Source organism: Misgurnus anguillicaudatus, chromosome 22 (genome assembly GCF_027580225.2).
Source record: "Misgurnus anguillicaudatus chromosome 22, ASM2758022v2, whole genome shotgun sequence".
NCBI lineage: Eukaryota > Metazoa > Chordata > Actinopteri > Cypriniformes > Cobitidae > Misgurnus > Misgurnus anguillicaudatus.
Genome location: NC_073358.2, coordinates 20,832,435 through 20,850,969, shown reverse-complemented (window position 1 = coordinate 20,850,969; position 18,535 = coordinate 20,832,435). Strand labels below are relative to the sequence as shown.

General features: G+C 37.7%; 1 protein-coding gene across 3 annotated transcripts in view; it reads right to left on the bottom strand.

Annotated features, from left to right (window-relative positions):
- Nucleotides 1–18,535, bottom strand: part of edil3a (EGF-like repeats and discoidin I-like domains 3a) — a 244,382-nt gene that overhangs the window by 80,550 nt on the left and 145,297 nt on the right. For all 3 annotated transcript variants that reach the window (XM_055200158.2, XM_055200157.2, XM_055200159.2), the window contains one exon: nt 7,438–7,619. In XM_055200158.2, the coding sequence (XP_055056133.2) occupies nt 7,438–7,619 (182 nt within the window). The remainder of the gene's footprint in view (nt 1–7,437; nt 7,620–18,535) is intronic.

Below are 18,535 nucleotides of genomic sequence, written 5' to 3'. Positions count from 1 at the left end.
TTTCCCCCCACTAATCTGTTTCACACTCCAGTACTGTAGGTGGCAGTAATGCACCTTTAAGTTGGATGCCAGCTGCACTGGTCGTGGCCGCCAAGTAAGGAGAAGAAGTGGTATGAGAAGGAAGAAAAACCGAGAAAAACCAACAGCAAAGACGTTTGATAGAAGTAGAACATAGAAGCATAGAAACAAACAAACAATATGCATAACGCGGCCGCGGGTAAAAAGCGGAAAGAAAAGGGTGGGGCTGAGAAGGCGAGAGAAAAAAAAATGCGGAATTTAGATAGTGAAGCAGCTAAATGTCACAAAATAACTGAACTATTTAGTTGCAGCACAGCCAGCAGCAGCACCACCTCGCTGTTAAATATTAGTAGTGAAGAAGTAAGCCAGACAGCTATTCAGCAACATGCCACCACCAGTGATGAGGGACAGAAAGATGAGCTGGTTCCACAGGTAGATCCAGGGCAAGTAAGTATGGAACATGAGAGGAGAAAGAGAGTTACTTGCTAGGGATGATGTTAGGAAGTGATATGCAGGGGTTGCTACATTTTTAATGATTACAGAAGTTAAAACAGCTAAACTTCAACATTTAGCTGTAAAATGCTACATGCAGTAGCTAATATTAAGAAATATGTTGTTTTACTTTAAAAAATGTTGGTAACGTTACAGTTAATGCTTACAAACTTTGAAGATTTTGAATACAGAAGTTACATTTGTAATGGTGTGTTTTCATTTAGATGTGGTATTATTATTTGTGCAGTAAGATTAATTACTGCATAAATTAATTAACATTATTAAGTAATAAATTAATTTTAAGACATCATGGAATATATTGTATAATATGCTATTATAATAGTGTAACTGCAGTGTGTTGAGACCTCCATTTATATGTGAGTATTCAAGTTAAACTGTATATTAAAACCTCTTTACTTTGTGATTTATCATATAACTCATACAGTACTATGTGTTGTGTGTTTCAGATACCTGTTTTGTATTGGTTCAGCCAGAGGGACTGCAGTGTGTTGAGACCTCCATTTACATGTGAGTATTCAAGTTAATCTAGAATAATATGCTTTTAACACAACATCTAGTCAACATCAGTGCTATTGCTATAATTTGGATGGGATAGTATCATGAGCCACAATTAAAGTCTTGTGACACTCATGCCAGGCGTTATTGTTGTTGTCGAGTTTCCGCACTCCGATTGCTTTGGGCCGGGCCTAGTCAAAATCCAGGGCTGTTTTTTAGTCTCAGTCCGTCCCTTCTTTTGATAAATCTTTAAATCTCATTGAAAACATTTTTATTTGTCCTGTATTAACTTTGCATATGTGTCACATAACCTGTGACTTTTATGTGCATAGACATCATTTAGGTTAGACATCATTATGACTGTAATACTGAAAATGGACAATAATACAAATGTTAAAGGAGACAGAAACAGACTGAGCCTTGGCAAAGTGGCTGATACACTCAGAATTGAAGCCAGTTATAGCCTAAATTTTTAGGCTGAGATACTTGACTTAATTTTGTAGCTGCAATATTTGAAAAGTTAAACTGAGGATAAATTATACAAATCGACTCTGACAGGTTAAACCAAAACATAACTGGCAAGGATAAGTGCTGGTATTTTCAATTGGAATGCATAACCTTGGATAATACAGTAGAGAACTTAAAATGAATAGTGAGATTTGGGATATTGAGAAGACCTGAAATTCTAATCTCACAAGAAATTAAATAAATAAATGAACAAAGCATGTCGAGTATTTCACTTCCATCAGGTGCAGAAGCACCACTTTCTCAGTTAGAGTGAGTCTCATGCGTTTGTCCGGCATGACTAAAATGAATTTCCCTCGTGTGTGTCAAGCAATTTCACACAAATAGGAAAGTTGCAAGTGCAACTGACAAATCTACCAACACAACTCCATACTATCTCTCTTGCTGAATGTCTCTACTTTCAAAGCACTCGCGCTCCAACACACAAACACACACACACACACACACACAGAGAGAGAGAGAGAGAGAGAGAGAGAGCGAGAGAGAGAGAGAGAGAGAGAGACCCTAACAGAAATCTGCATTTTCACAATTTCAAATAAACCTCATTTAGTATGATTTGTTATTTGTATTAATTTGTATTTAACTAGCCCCCACACCATAGTGATTACCAGCACCACACCCTCTAGATAAGAGACGCATGGAGCAGGGACCCCCTGATACTAAATATGTAAAACAGAAATATTTAAGTAAGCAGTAAGGTAGGAGAGGCCACTTTATCATATTTGGCACAACGCAAAGCGGAGTAAAGCACAACTATAGACCAATCAGAATCAACAACTAAAACTGTTTTCTAAAAAGAAACCAACCATATTGTCATGCAGCCATACTATGTTAAGCAGTATTATGCATGCTGTTGTTTTTGTAGATGCATAATATTTGTGTGTACTATTTTTATTGTTAAAGTAGTTTTAGTTTAATTATAACAATTTTAGTGTTATACATTTTCATTTTACTGTAAGATAATTACACATTTACCTGAACCTGAGCTTGAAGATGACTGATCATGAATGGCACAAAGAGGTTGTTCAGAAGATGTCAGTGCAGATGTACAGTAAAAGATTCTTTTGTAAACACAGGTCATTTCATTAAGTGAAGTGCTTTGCAAACGCGTCTTTTTGCTTTTCTATGTGTTGCTGTGGGTGAAGAACACAAACAAGCTACTTCTTTATAATTCTAAGGTTCATTGCTTTTCATGTGGTCACGCTTGCCTTGTCTTCAGATATTTTGTTTTTGTCCGCAGGTAAAAATTCCACTGCATGCGGGACCTTCAATAAGCATACTGTACGTAGCCGCACACATGCACAACTTTAAGGCATGGGTCTTCAACCGGGGGTCCGCGGCCCCCAGGGGGTCCGTGACGGAACTGCAGTTGGTCCGCCAAATGATGTTTAACTACAAGCAATTTTTTGGTAAAAAATTTAAAATACATGTACAAAACATTACATGTCCCCTTTAAGTTGTGCACGTGCGTGGCCGCATAGGTTTGAAGGCGCGCGTTCAGTTTAGCCAGCGGACCAAAATAAAATATCTGGATTATAAATGTCCACTCAGGAAGCAGCAGTAGCGACAGAAATGTAATCATAAAACAGGTAAATCTTATGTGTGTCTTTCTTTCAGAATGTCATTTTAGAATCATTGCGACATGTCTCATATATATTTCTGAACTTGGATGGCTGTTTCACGCGGTTCAGATTTTAAGCGCTAATTCAACAGGCAAATGACACCACACCGCGTCTGCATTTTAAACTGTGACAAAACTATCGCTCGCATTTAAAAATTAATGAAACACGCGCCGTGATGGTGCTTTGTGCAAGATTTATAGTCAGGTTGAAATCCGCCTCTCAAAAAGTTGCCCCAAAGAGATGCGCGCGGACTCGTTGCATGTTGTTCTCCTGAGTCTGATATGAAGCTATGCAGAAAATAAACCTGCGTTACTCAAACTCGTGACAATGACGATACACGAGAAAGGCAACAGACCTCAAAATTATAAAGTAGCACAACGTCTATCCCCAGCAGAATAGAGTCTTTGTGCCATTCACCATGATCAGTCATCTTTATAAACTGAAAGCCCTTGTCTAATTCACAGTAAAATGAAAATATATTACACTGCAAATACCTTAAAATAATATTATTTTATTTTTATTTTTATTATTATTATATTAATATAAAAAAACCTCTACTTTAACAAAAAAATGATGCATGTTAATATAGTATCATGGCTGTGTGACAATATGGTTTGTTTCTATATATAAAACAGTTCCAGTCCTTGATTCTGATTGGTCATCAGTTGTACTTTACTCCACTTTGCGTAACTTGTGCCTAATACGAAAAGGCAGCCTCTCGTACCTTACTGCTTACTTAAATATCTCAGTTTTACACATTTAGTATTAGGGGGTCCCTGCTCCATGCCTCTTTCATCTAAGGGGTCCGCGACCCAAAAAACGTTGAAGACCCCTGCTTTAAGGGAACATTGGTTGTAATGTTTTGTACATGTTTTACATTTTTAACAGAAAAAATGCCTGTGATTAAAAATCATTTGGCGACCCCCCAGTTCCTACGTGGATCCCCTGTTGGGGTTGAAGACCCATGCTGGAAGTAGCATCTATACATTGTGAATAAAAATTTATAGTGAATTTACAGTTAATTCAAATGACATGTTTTGATTTTAACTGACCAACAAATGATTAGTCAATTACTTTAATTTTTTCTTATGTATTTATACATTTGCTATTTTGTAATCATCTGTGCTTAATCAGGCAACAGCATGCTGTGCATTAACTGTTAGATAATTTGATGATTTACAGTAACCCTTTCTGAGAAATTCATAAAACATTCATTACCTTTAATAAAGCACAACTGCTACATTCATATGGCGCTTTTCCGTTGCAAAGTACCCCACGGTTTGGTTGGGTCTGGTTAGTTTACTTTTAGGGGCATTTCCACTGGGTGCAGTACATAGTACCCGATACTTTTTTAGTACCACCTCGTTTGGGGTTTTAAGCGACCCGAGCTGATATCAAAACGTGACGCGAAAACACTGTAGATCACTGATCATCGCTATAATGTAAAAGATTAGCTTTACCTTCATGCTCGCTTGCGCTGTCCTCGAGTAAACCTGTTTTCATCCGTGCTTTGCTGTAAGTTCCCAAACTCCCTTTTAGCAATGAAAAATATCCACAGGTTGTGAATGAGGAACATCATATCAGTTTTCTTCCAGACTTGCAGTTTGTGGTGGCACATTCTCGACGCGCACGTCTGTATATATGCTTAAATGCAACTTAAATGAGGCTCAGCAGAGCGCGGGTGTTTGTACAGAAACTGTCAAGTGAGAAAGAGGTAGTGATAAACGTGATGTACAAACATCTATTTGTGGTGGTCAATTTTAATTTTATGGCAGACTGAGAAATAAATTAATGTATGCGCATGTACAACGATGCTCTCACTTGTATGATGTCACAGCAGTAGGCAGCGCAAATATAACGACACACCTATAATCCCTCCAACTCCGAAGTGTTACTAAACTCGATGGAAAAGCTTAATTAAGCCAAAGTGAAGTGAGCTGACCCGACCTGACCCAAACCAAACCGTGGGGTACAATGCAATGGAAAAGCGCCAATACACATGCAAACAAATGTCGCTTGGGCCATTTGTTTAGCGTCTTGCATCAGAGTGTTGCGTTTTTAAAAGTTGTGTCTACTTTAAAACAGTTCCACTCTTACATTTTTGGGGTCTCGAGACCTCTGCACTCCACTGTTTTCAATGCAAGAATGCAATGTCTTATGTAAAGGCCTCTTTATAAAATATGTCTAATTGGTGTCAAAACAAGCTTAATTATACACAACAATGATTAGTTGACTAGTCGTTTAGGCAATTTAGAGACTAGTAGATTTAAAAAAAAAAAGGATGTTTGTACATCCCTAGACCAAAGAAGGCTTAAGGACAATGAGAAACTGAGGAAGAAACAGCAGGAAAACACAGAATAACAATGAGAGTTAATGAGAGCTTGTAGTCTCTGATTTAAATCACAGTGTCATCTCCAGATTTTTTTCTCCATCTTAATAACCAAGTGAGGTCATGTGGCAATTACTACAGCATATGGCTCTAAGTCAATCTGATATATCTCTCTGTGATCTAACCCTACAGCTCCAACGCACCAGAAGCTCTATCCCATGTGGCATCATTAAAGTAAGACACACTCCCTAAATACTTTATATTTTTACTACTTTTCTCTTTTTGTCTCTGATCCTTGCTCTTTACCTACCAGCAACCACAAGTGCAAAAACAAGGGTTAACTTATTGTACAGGTCTCAAAGGTCCGCAATCAAACTTTCTGTACCATTCCTTTCTTCAGATTTATCTCGTCTTTTCACAGAGGTCAAAGAGTTTTATACTTTGCTACTGCACTGCATACCTGCGGAATATCAATTCAATGAAGGGCCCAATTCGGTCTCTCTGTCTTTTACAAGCAGACATTTAAAGAATAAATCTGAGGTTGACATGAGGCTACTCATTGTAAAACTAGAGGCAAATGGACTGAGACTTCCATCCGCTGTGATTGTCTGTATTATCAATCAAATGTTCTGCCGAAGAAACTGCCTTTGAATACCAAACCATCTACCGAAGAAACTCTGAGAATTGGACTGATATACAAAGATGTCACAATGAATCAACAGTAACAAACTGTAGTAAAGTAAAACTACAATGAAAAAGAAACTTTTTGAAAACATTTCCGGATACCAAGAGAAATGTTGCAGCCTTTTGTTTCTGGATTTCAGGAGCAAATTATAGAGGCCACTAAATTGACAAATTCTTTGTGGAAAAATAAACAGCTTGTCAACAGCATATAGTGTTAGGTTGCTAGCCCCCATAATGTAATGCAGTGTGCTGGTATTTTAACAAAGCATCTTAAATAGTTTAATTTTAATGAATTGAACTGTCAACCAGAAAAAAAATTGTTTACCAGCTTTGCCAGCTAAGTTTTGCTGTCCAAAAAATTGTACTGTAGATAAACATTAAACCAGCAATAACCATCATAACTGTTCGCTATATATACACTTACCTAAAGGATTATTAGGAACACCATACTAATACTGTGCTTGACCCCCTTTCGCCTTCAGAACTGCCTTAATTCTACGTGGCATTGATTCAACAAGGTTTTTTTTTAGAAATGTTGGCCCATATTGATAGGATAGCATCTTGCAGTTGATGGAGATTTGTGGGATGCACATCCAGGACATGAAGCTCCCGTTCCACCACATCCCAAAGATGCTCTATTGGGTTGAGATCTGGTGACTGTGGGGGCCATTTTAGTACAGTGAACTCATTGTTTAAGAAACCAATTTGAAATGATTCGAGCTTTGTGACATGGTGCATTATCCTGCTGGAAGTAGCCTTCAGAGGATGAGAACATGGTGGTCATAAAGAGATGGACATGGTCAGAAACAATGCTCAGGTAGGCCGTGGCATTTAAACGATGCCCAATTGGCAATAAGAGGCCTAAAGTGTCCCAAGAAAACATCCCCCACACCATTACACAATTGCATTAATAAGGAACTGAACAGGTGTTCCTAATAATCCTTAAGGTGTGTGTATATATTTCAGTTTAGCATGACCATTTAAGACAAGCACAGAAAAGTTACCCACAATAGCTTTGATCAAGTACAAAAATGAAGCCTTTTAAACATCATTGTCAGAAAAAAAGTGCTCATAAAAATGGTATTAATAGTAAAATAAAACACAATTCGTTTAAATAGCAAATATAACACTAATGCACAGATAATCTTCTTTTTCAGATGAAGAGCTCAACAGAAAGATGTGCCAGCTACAGGTTCATTTACTGTTGATAGATCTTCATCCAAATGTGCACTGCCTGTGTCAGTCTGTTACCTGAATCCAGGGCCATCTGTCATTCTCGGCTGCAGTCCAGGCATTCACCAGACCTTTCTTATTCAGCCGGGCAAAATAAGGATACCATTTCTGGAGTCCGAAGAGAGCTCGGTGAGTGGAGGAGGCTGTAATCTGCTGGTTGGAGATTATTCCACCTTCCATGCCCAGTGGCCCAGAACATTCTAAAACACAAAAAATGTCACACATACAGTAAGGTTAAACCCGAGTACACACAGTGCTTAATTACTGCTTAAATCTGCTTTATTTTTCTTGTTACGTGTTTGAAAACAAATCTTAGAATGAACGTCAAGGGCACATTTCTGGCATGATAGATTAAGACAAATGAATAATTTTGCTAAGAAAATATGTGTTGATTTCTGTTGGTTTCCCAAACCATTCAATTATTATATAACATTCACAGTTATAAAATATTTGATTGTCTAAAGTATGTTACACCATGGGTGTCGGAAGCAAAAAATGTGGATGGGTCCCTTGCCCCCCCCCCCAAAAAAAAAACATTTACTGGAGTAGATGTGATTTCATATTCTGTTGCTTTTCCTTCATTCATATTTTGCTAAGGAGTTAAGTGACAGACGTTATATCTCATTTATTTTTCTCTACGACATTTTTTCTCTAACATACTCTCCTGACAGTACAATGTTAAAATATTTTATTTATATTTTGACAAGACAAATAAGGGTAAACTGGTACAATTTTTGTATACCATGCATTTTATATTTGTTATACCCAATCTCTCTCTTTTAGTAAGAGAAATTAAAATGTGAGATTCTGGAAACAATATCTAAATTTAATGGGATCTGTCAGGTTGGGAAAAACCATGCTTAGCTGAAAGCAGGTGAGAACAAATTGATCAGAAATAAAATAGAACCTTGTGTAAGAGGGATAAAAACAGTCCCATGCAGACCTCTAGTGCAGCAGGCAAAAGTAGCAAAAACACAAAATAGAGTTTAATTTATATGGACTCTTAATAAGCCAAGTGAAATGGATTTAGTGAAGCAGTAGCGTGGAAGTCAAGATTGTAGTGCAATGTGTCGTCCTAGAAGTGATAGGTGTTGGTTTTAAATGCAGCGCACTTGAATAACTTAAATATACAAAAACAGGAACGCATGGCATGGCATTGTGAAATAACATAAACAAGACAAGATACCAATCTCCAACTACAATTATTGCAAAACGTACATCGACAATAACTGACCAGATACAATAGCAAACACCGGGGTATAAATACACAGACTTATCAAGTTTAACAAGACACACCTAGAAACAATATGCAGGGAAATGTGACAACACTACAATAACAATGACCATTAAAACTACCAGACAAGACTTCAAAATAAAAAAATGAACATGACAAGATAAAACCCTTACATAACTCCCCTCCCCAGGAATGACTCCAGGTGCCCACCAAACAGCAATTGTCAATAGCACAAGTCTGTGGACTGTGAGGCAGTGGTGGGCCTGGGCCGTGGAGCAACGTCCTCTGTGCTCTCTGCCTCATCACTTCTTAACCTCCCCCCAAAATATTTAAAGGAAAGACCATCTTGGCTGTGGCCCTGGCATGGTGGCTATCTTGGGAACAGGTTCAGACGTGGCAGTGGCCATCATGGGAACAGGTTCAGGCATGCAAGCCATGCTGGGAACAGGTTCTGACATAGCGGCGGCCATCTTGGATGTGGCAGGTGGACTGTGGGTCATGGGCTGCAGTGAACTCTGTGGGAATTGTAGAGCAGTGTGTGGCCCAAACACACCAAAAATCTGTATCCACCACCGGTAGCACTGCAGACAGGGGATAGATCTCTCATGCCTCTGGGGAGACTTGGGACCATTAGCGCAGCAGGCTTGATACGAGCAGACTCTGGTTTGGTAGGCATTATGCAAGCAAGCTGTGGCATGGCAGGAATGATGTCAGCAGGCTGTGGTATGGCAGGCTTGAGGTGAGCAGGCTGTGGCATAGCAGGCATGACGTCAGCAGACTGTGGCATAACAAGCATGAAGTGAGCAAGATGTGGCATAGCAGGCATGATGTGAGCAGGCTGTGGCATAGCAGACATGGTATGAGCCTGTGGCAAGGCAGGCTTAATGTGAGCAGGCTGTGGCATAGCAGTCATGACATGAGCAGGCTGTGGCATAACAGGCATGAAGTGAGCAGGATGTGGTATAGCAGGCATGATGTGAGCGGGCTGTGGCATAACAGGCATGGTGTAAGCAGGCTGTGGCAAGGCATGCTTGATGTGAGCAGGCTGTGGAATAGTAAGCATGACATGAACAGACTCTGGCTTAACATGCATGATAAGAACAGTCTCTGGCTTAGTAGACATGGCATAACTAATCTCTGGCTTGACATCAACAAGTATGGTATCACCTAAAACTGCACCCACAAAATCCACCAACAAACAGTCACAGTCCAATAGGACCATTTTACATAATGTGGGGTTGAGTCCCAGCCAATACCACGCCTAAGGACGTCAAACCCCAAAACCTGGCAGTAAAGTCCTGAAATGTACAAGAGCCATGGTGCAAGCAAACAGTTCATCTGCTAGATCCATAGTTGGGGGCAGTTTTTCTGTGACGTGTAGTCCAAGAACTGATAAGCAATGGATCTAAATGCGGCTAACTTTTGTTTGGTTAGGGGGGCTAAGATAACAGACAGGTGGGCTGAAGCCCCCCTAAAAAGGGTCTAGAACCGCCCATGCGGACGGCGCTCTGACAAGTGAACAGACATATGCACTAAATTAGAGAAAAAAATTGTTGGCCCAAACGTAAACGTAGATTTCACCTCCGAAACTGATTCTTTCTAAAAACTCTGGCCAAAGTGGATATTTTGAAAACCTTCGTTTGCACGCTTGCAGGTAAACAGAGACAAATGGATGTTTAGGAGGCCAACGTCACAGCATGCGCCAGAGCTCTCACCTACTTCAAAAGTGCAACCTATGTTTACATGTGACTGCTACTCTGAACGGTTCCATGATAACATTTATGTTCGTGCAAACTTGTTTTGTGTGTTTGTATTTGCAAATACAGCTGCTCCATTATGTCGAGGAGCAGAGACGGGTGCTCAGAGGTGCTCTATTTTACGTGTGTTCGACTTCATGCGGCGCTGCAAGAACCGACAGGCAGATGATGTCAACTTACCGTGAGAGCGAGTTGAAAAATCAGACGTAGAGGTCTAATTTCCAATCGCTCTCGAGGTACTTTGACGTCATCGAACACCTACTGCAACAACTCCTCCCTCCAACACGAAGAACTAGTCCGTGTCACCACCAGCGCCGCTGGTGTTTGGCTTTCGTGGACTTGAACTTCTCTTGACGGCGCATAGTCATGGGTACGTGTAAATGAACACTTTTCTGAAAACTGACATGTGTGCACGATGTTATTTTTGAAACCGGAGAGGTTGAAATGTCCGTTTATGAAAATAGGCACCCACGTGTAAACGAAGCCTGTGAAAGGGCTGCAAAAAATTCTGCTGCACTGAAGAGGACATGCAGTGACCTTCATATAAAGTGGCATATAAATGTCACTTTAGTCATTTCATTGGTATTTAAACCTCACTCCCTTTCGAATACCACTGTAACAGATTCCTAAGTGAAACTAAGTTTTTGTTATTTTTTTAGATTTGACTTTATGGTGGGCACATGTTTGCACAACTCCCCTTTATGTATCTCATTTGTGTTTGCAGAAATAGTTTAACACGCAAATGCTATTAAGGTCTCTCAGGTCCTTAGATCAAATATCCCTGTTTATGCAGTTTACTGAACCTTGTCCATTAACATTTCAGATGTTCCACCAATTAGTCACTCACAACTAACAAATCAATACCGGAATGCTGAATCACCATACCTAAAATGAACTTCCTCTGAGCCTTCTGGGAAGAAAGATTGTTTACTTAACATTCACTCTTGAGGGCCGTATGGCTGATTATATTGTACAGGCTCTTAGTTTGCTTCTGTTGCTGTTTGCTTACGTTTCTTTTCTACAGGCCTATGCTTTGCTAAAACCGATTTAAAATGTTTAGTTCAATGAAGCAGTCACTGTGTCTGTGATGCATCAGTGCTGTGGGTCTTCAGATGCTGTGTTAAAGATGGTGTTGTTTCATGCAGGGCTGTTAAAGTGTTATTAAACCCCCCCATTTCATCACTAGACAGTTCTCAGCAGTTTTGGAAAGTGTAAAAAATAAAAAAGTAGGTGCAAAAAGCATCAAGAAGCAAGGAGGAGGAGAGAAGTGTGAAGGCATCAACTGCATGTGGCTCAGTCAGTTTTAGTTTTCAGTTAATAACATCAATGCATAGATGTAACACAATTTCAGTATACAGTAGGGTTAAAAAAGTAGTCTTGAATGAACATGTGGCCATCTGTTAAAACATCAATTACAACTGCATACTTAAAATAAAAAATATAATTAATATCCATACTGTCAATTTTAAATAAAAAGTCTCTATAGTAAATCTTACAAATAGCTAGAGAAAAATAGCGTTTTGTTATTGAGTGTTGTTTAGAAATCTAATGATCTGTCACATTAATAGATAAAAATGATCTGGATATCTGCAGAAATGAGGGTAATGACACCAGGTGTTACTGCTGGTTTGATGTATACAAGGTAATCTAAATGTCCATCGCTCATAGCCTTTTATTAATACACAGCATCACCATATACCAGCCTACGCTCCCTCATAATCCACTCCATTTCTATCTAATTTTGCAATGTTGTTGGAATTGTAACCCCACAAATAATGTCTTATATTTTCAAAATCCAAATACTTTCCAAGCTCAGGTTTGATTGGTAGGAAATGCACATAGGACATTGTGTTGATATACATCTTCAATTCAATTTGTACTTTAACATTTTCCCTGCGTTTTCTTCACCCCAGGTGCTCAAAACAAATATTTACCAAGGCTTGGCATTGAAAAGCTCCCGACTTATTCATCTCAATTGCCTTATGCTGTTTGAGGATGCCAGAAGTTTCTGTTTTGCTTCATTCCTTTTTATCTCTCAATCACAAAGACAGTTTTGTGAGGAATCAAAGAACATGCACATCACAAGGGTAAACTTATGACACCTACGTTCACAATAGATTTCTGTTCCCTGAGAATCTGTGGCTTCAGAGTTCAATTGTGTCAAAACACAAAACTTATTCTGTCTTGCTCTCTCTCTCTCTCCTTGAATAAAGTAGTTCCCATCCCTTTTCACTTCAAGGGCCCCCTAGTTGCTCACAACAATGTTTGAAGGCCCCCCACTCACTCAATTTTTTCCAAATAAAATTAACTAGAGCTTAGAATGACTAGGCAGATGTATATTCACTAATAAAATGGCCAAAAAATAAGAAACATCTTGATTTTTGCTTGTATTAGCTTATTTTAAAAATTGTCACATTTTTTATAATTTTAAGTCATCTTGAGGCCCTTGGAAATCTGCTTAGGCCCCCTGGTTGGGAAACACTGCTTTAATAGCATATGAATCTTCATATTTCTTTAACATTAAATAAATGTTAGATCCTTGACTTTTATAATTTTGGCTTATGTTGTCATAACGGCCATGTCCAATAACCACAAGGTTTATAGTTATTAATGCAAACATCAAGTTCAAAACTAGGGATGCACCGCATGTTCGTAAACCTAAATTATTCGTCCGAAAATCAAATTTTAGGTGTTCGTGCCGAACAAGTGAAAAGGTCAAATAAATTTTACCGAACAATGAGGTCTTCGATGACGTGATCACATAGTCACCAGTGCAGGGTGAGAGATGCGCAAATGCAGCAAACATGTTGGTAAAAGCATTTTAAAGTGTTTGACAAAGACGTGTAAACATACGGCAAGTTTCCTTAATCATTTAAAATAAAGACATCCTGAACACCAAGCAGCGTATGAGAAAGACATGGCGTTGATTCTAGGTATTTGTCTGCTGAATGCACAAGCACGGAAAACCAAAGACATACGACGAAGAGCGTCAGCTGCATGTAATAAAAACTTCCTAAAACCAGTAAAGTCCTACAATGACAAACACATTTATATTTAACAAAAATAAAACATTTATTAACATTACGCTTTTTGTTAGACCGGTTTGTTGAGCGCATTTTCCTCTGTCATCTCCTGTCAATCTTGCCTCTGTCTCTCTCTACCTTTGCTCGTGCTGATCAGAGAAGTGACCAGGTGTAAAAAAGGCCCTATAGTGACTGATGGAATGTTAAAAAAAAAATGTCATTGTTAAATAATGTGACATAAATATAGTAAAAAGGACATTCTGAAAATGTAATTTGTGCAATGGTGAGAAAAATGGCAAAATAATTAAAAAAAAGAAAAAAATTGTTCAGTCTTCAGCTGAGTTTTTCATTTTATTCGGCTTTGCCCAAGTATTTTCCTTTCGGTACATCCCTACTATCTATAGCTATATTCTTTCTTTCTTTGTGCCATTCCAACATTATATTCAGGGCAAGAACCGGTTAATCCATACACAAGTTGATCCAGTATACACAGGTTGGGTGGGGGGAATTTGGTATCTCCAATTCACTTAACTGGCATGTTTTTGGGAGGAAACCGGAATACCCGGAGTAAACCCATGCTGACACAGAGAGAACATGATGCTCTGATCGATCGGCGGATAATGCTTGCTATGCTTCTCAATGAATTATGGTGAAATGCCGCTACATCCAAAAGCCAGGGGTCGCTCTCGTGCAGAAACTCAAAATGAGCTGTAGAGAAGAACAATACACATGCAGCAATGACACGCAGCTACAGGAAATGGCTGAAGAATATATTTATATTGCTGTTCTTCAAACCTTTTCTGGTATTTTCATGATAATAAAGAAAGAATATGTATAATAATTATGTTTTACGAGTGTCGGTTTTTCAAATGCATGTTATAAACGTTTCAAATTAACAGCGATTTCAGATGGATAAGGACTTACTGATCAAAAGCCATAGTACATGAAATAGCTGTGAATAAGATTGGCTGTCCGATTCAGAATAGTGATCGGCCACGTATTTTTTGTGGAATAGGCATTGATCGAAGCATCCCTATAAATTACCATGTGTAAAAAGGCCCTATAATGAGTGCACATACAAAGAACCCCAGACCTAGCTGGGGCTCAAACCAGGGCCCTTTTTGCTGTGAGGCAACAGTGCTACCCACTGAGCCATGCTCTATAGCTCTATATATATCTGATCAGTGAAGTGACCAGATGTAAAAAGGTCCTATAATAACTGCTGAAATGTAAAACATAATAATTGGTAAAAAAATGTGGAAATGTAGTCAATAGTGAGGAAATAATTAAGCAAAATAATTAAGAAAATGTTCTTCTATATTCGGACTTCGGCTAAGTTTTTTATGTTAGGCTTCGGCTTGGGCCAAGAGTTTTCCTTTCGGTGCATCCCTTTTTAAAACTAGAAAATATATACAATTACTGAAATATACAAAATAAACCAACACTGAGAAATTCTCATTGGATTAAAAAATGGTGAACACTTATTTTTAATGGTTACAAATTCAGGTGCATGAACTGTACACTGTTGGTTAAACTAATGAAGATGTTACTGAACACAGTTCATCACAACTGTATCACTGTGCTACATACATAATTCATGGAGTGCAATGCCGGTTGCTTTGAAATACAGTCAAAATCATCTGATAAAAAACAACAAACCAGAAACCAAACTTTGATATATTTGGTAACATGCAGACGTACAATCATGGAATAAATTTGATCATTTTTAACACTACTTCCAAAAATACTAGGACACTTTGCTTAATATAACTGTGTGGCATACAGGCTAAAAATGCTGTATTGTTTCAACCCATGATTGGGTCAAATAAGACAAACCCAACCGTTGGGTTAAATTGAACAAAATTTGAATCCAGTGGTTGGGTATCAACATTTCCTCAAACTATATTCTGTCGATTAATCACTGTATGGATCCTTCCTGTCCCCTTTTAAATCTTTTATTTCTGGGCGAGTTGTGACTTGAGGTGACATCAGGCTCAGTGTGTGACTTACCATCCTGAATGAGTTGCCTGCCAGCCACCCATTGCAGCAACTCTTCCATACTGACCTTCCAGCATACATCAGCATCCCAGCAGACAGTGGGTGTCAATAATGCTAGAGGCACAGTAGCATGACAGCTGAATCTGTTTTATAGCAGACCTACATTTATAATCCATAAAATCGGTTGAACTTTATTTCATTTTTTTGCTGCTTGTGCTAATGGGGAATTCGGGGGAAACAAGCACAAACACCTTCAGTCTTATTTTGATTATTTATTGATTTTGGTTATGTCTGTACAGAATATTTAGGTCTTTGCAGGTATCAGATATGCACGTATAAATCTTTTGACATTTCAAGGTATAAACCTGAAAGGCCATCCCAATATAGTTTTAATCCACCTTATTCCTGACGTAAATGCGGGCGCCACCATCTTTGAGCTCATATCGGTAAAACTTCCGGTGAGCCACGACAGCTAATGGTAGACCTATTGTGGGGGATACGAGTCTGCTGTTTTGACTGCCATTTTAATGCTTATTATAAAATCCAGGAAGTCCGGCATAACTTGTGCAGCTAGGGGTTGCCATAATAGCTGATACAAAGGCATTAAATCTCTACAAGGCTTTGTTTTTACTATAATACACACACAAGAACTGAATGTGTATGTGGCGTACGTGCATCTATTAACTGTATCCACACATCCATCCAGTAAAACCTTTCATAGAAACTGACAGTGAACAATAAATACAATAATTATTTAAAAAACAATATATTATGCTGATAAAAATATGCTGATTTAGCTGGTTTATTTATTCTGCTACTATATATTATTACAAAATGAGATTATAGCCTACGACATAAAATGCTTTTTAGTTAATTTTTATAATAGTTTGTGATGTGTTTGCACGTAACGTTACTTTTGTTGTTTTAAATTGTTTTAAAAATAAGCAAATGATTTCATAAGCTCATGTCTTATCTACAACATAATAATATTTTCATATAACGAAAACAATACTGAAAACATGTAATAGTAGTTTAATATGTTTATTATGGTTTGTTTAAATAACTTACAATGTGTTGAATGAGAAGCATAAGTTACTGCTGCTGTCGGATTGCGTGACGCTTGATGTGTCCCTATAAAAACTCAAACAAGTCGATTAAAAATTGCCAGGGACAGTTGTGACATTTTAAACCAACACCTGAAAAGGTTAAAAACTAGAAGTCTCTGTAAATTCCATGTATTAAACACTCGATTGACTGTCCCACTGTAGAGATACTGGTATGTCTCTGTGCGTTTATATTTGCACATTAAAGAACCGTCACCCCCGAGGAACAACATGAAACGATTAAATATATCTTCATATGATGTATCAGATTCAGGACACTTCTTAATTTCATCCTCACACTGGCTCATACATAAAAATTATGACCGTAATCATCATGGAAAACGCCGGCTCCAGTTCAGTGACAATACGCGCAATCTTTATTGCATTTTTGCATGAGTCAATTTGACCCCAAACAGAAATAACCTACTAGAAGGCATCCTATTCATATTTAAAAAAAAACTCATGTCTAATTTATGCATTTATTTATACATTATTTCATATAACATAATAATAATAATAAACTCATTCAAACTATGGCATAACACAAATGCAACTTTGGAAATTATGTTGGTGAGTAAAAGCATCCAAAATAAACCAAAACTCTGTTATATTTTATTATTTGAAGTGTAGTCACCCTTTGCCTAGAAATTGTTGAACCGTATGCGTGTCATTTTTTTAAGAAGCTTCTTAAAGACTTATTCCATTTCCTTAAAAGAAAAATTCAGATAATTTACTCACCACCATGTCATCCAAAATGTTGATGTCTTTCTTTGTTCAGTCAAGAAGAAATTATGTTTTTTAAGGAAAACATTGCAGGATTTTTCTCATTTTAATGGACTTTAATAGACACCAACAATTAACACTTAACTCAACACGTAACAGTTTTTTTTCAACATAGTTTCAAAGGACTATAAACGATCCCAAACGAGGCATAAGGGTCTTATCTAGCGAAACGATTGTCATTTTTGACAAGAAAAATAAAAAATATCCACTTTTAAAGCACAACTTCTCATCTAGATCCGGTCCAGCGCGACCTAACGTAAATGCGTAATGAGGTAGCGAGGTCACGTGTTACATATATAAAACGCACATTTGCAGACCATTGTAAACAATAAACAATAAACAATAAACTGACACAAAGACATTAATTAGTATCAGTTGACATACAACAACGTAGGAACGGTCCTGTTTCAACACACTTGTAAAAACTGGGGCGGAGTCTCGCGTTCGTCTTCTGTGACCTCTTGATGTCATGACGTATTGTGTGGGGTAACGCTTGCGCATCACGACCGGATCTAGACGAGAAATTGTGCTTTAAAAGTGTATATTTGTTATTTTTCTTGTCAGAAATACAAATTGTTTTGCTAGATAAAACCCTTATGCCTCGTTTGGGATTGTTTATAGTCCTTTGAAACTCTGTTGAAAAAAACTGTTATGTGTTGAGTTAAGTGATAATTGTTGGTGTCTATTAAAGTCCATTAAAATGAAAAAAAATCCTGCAATGTTTTCCTCAAAAAAAAACATAATTTCTTCTCGACTGAACAAAGAAATACATCACCATTTTGGATGACATGGTGGTGAGTAAATTATCTGGATTTTTCTTTTAAGAAAATGGAATATTCCTTTAAATTTTAAAGAGCATAGAACGAGTTCATATTTAATCTGGGCTCTTATTGACTGCTTTTTCTTCAATATTGTCTTCAAAGTCATCTATTTAAAAAAAATATTTTAAAATAAAATTTAAGTTTTCTAATAAAACATTTTTATCTGTTTGGCACAGGTATATTTTTGTCTACAAAAGTAATTTTAAGCATTTAACTATACACCTTCAAGCATAAATTATTTTTAAGATCATAGTTAACATTTTAGTCAAGTGTGTCCAAACTTTTGGCCTGTACTATATATATAAAGTTATACTTTTTATTGGGTTACAGTCATAAAAATCATAAAAGTCAATCACAAAAAATTGACCAGTGAAATATTCATCAGTTAATATACTAA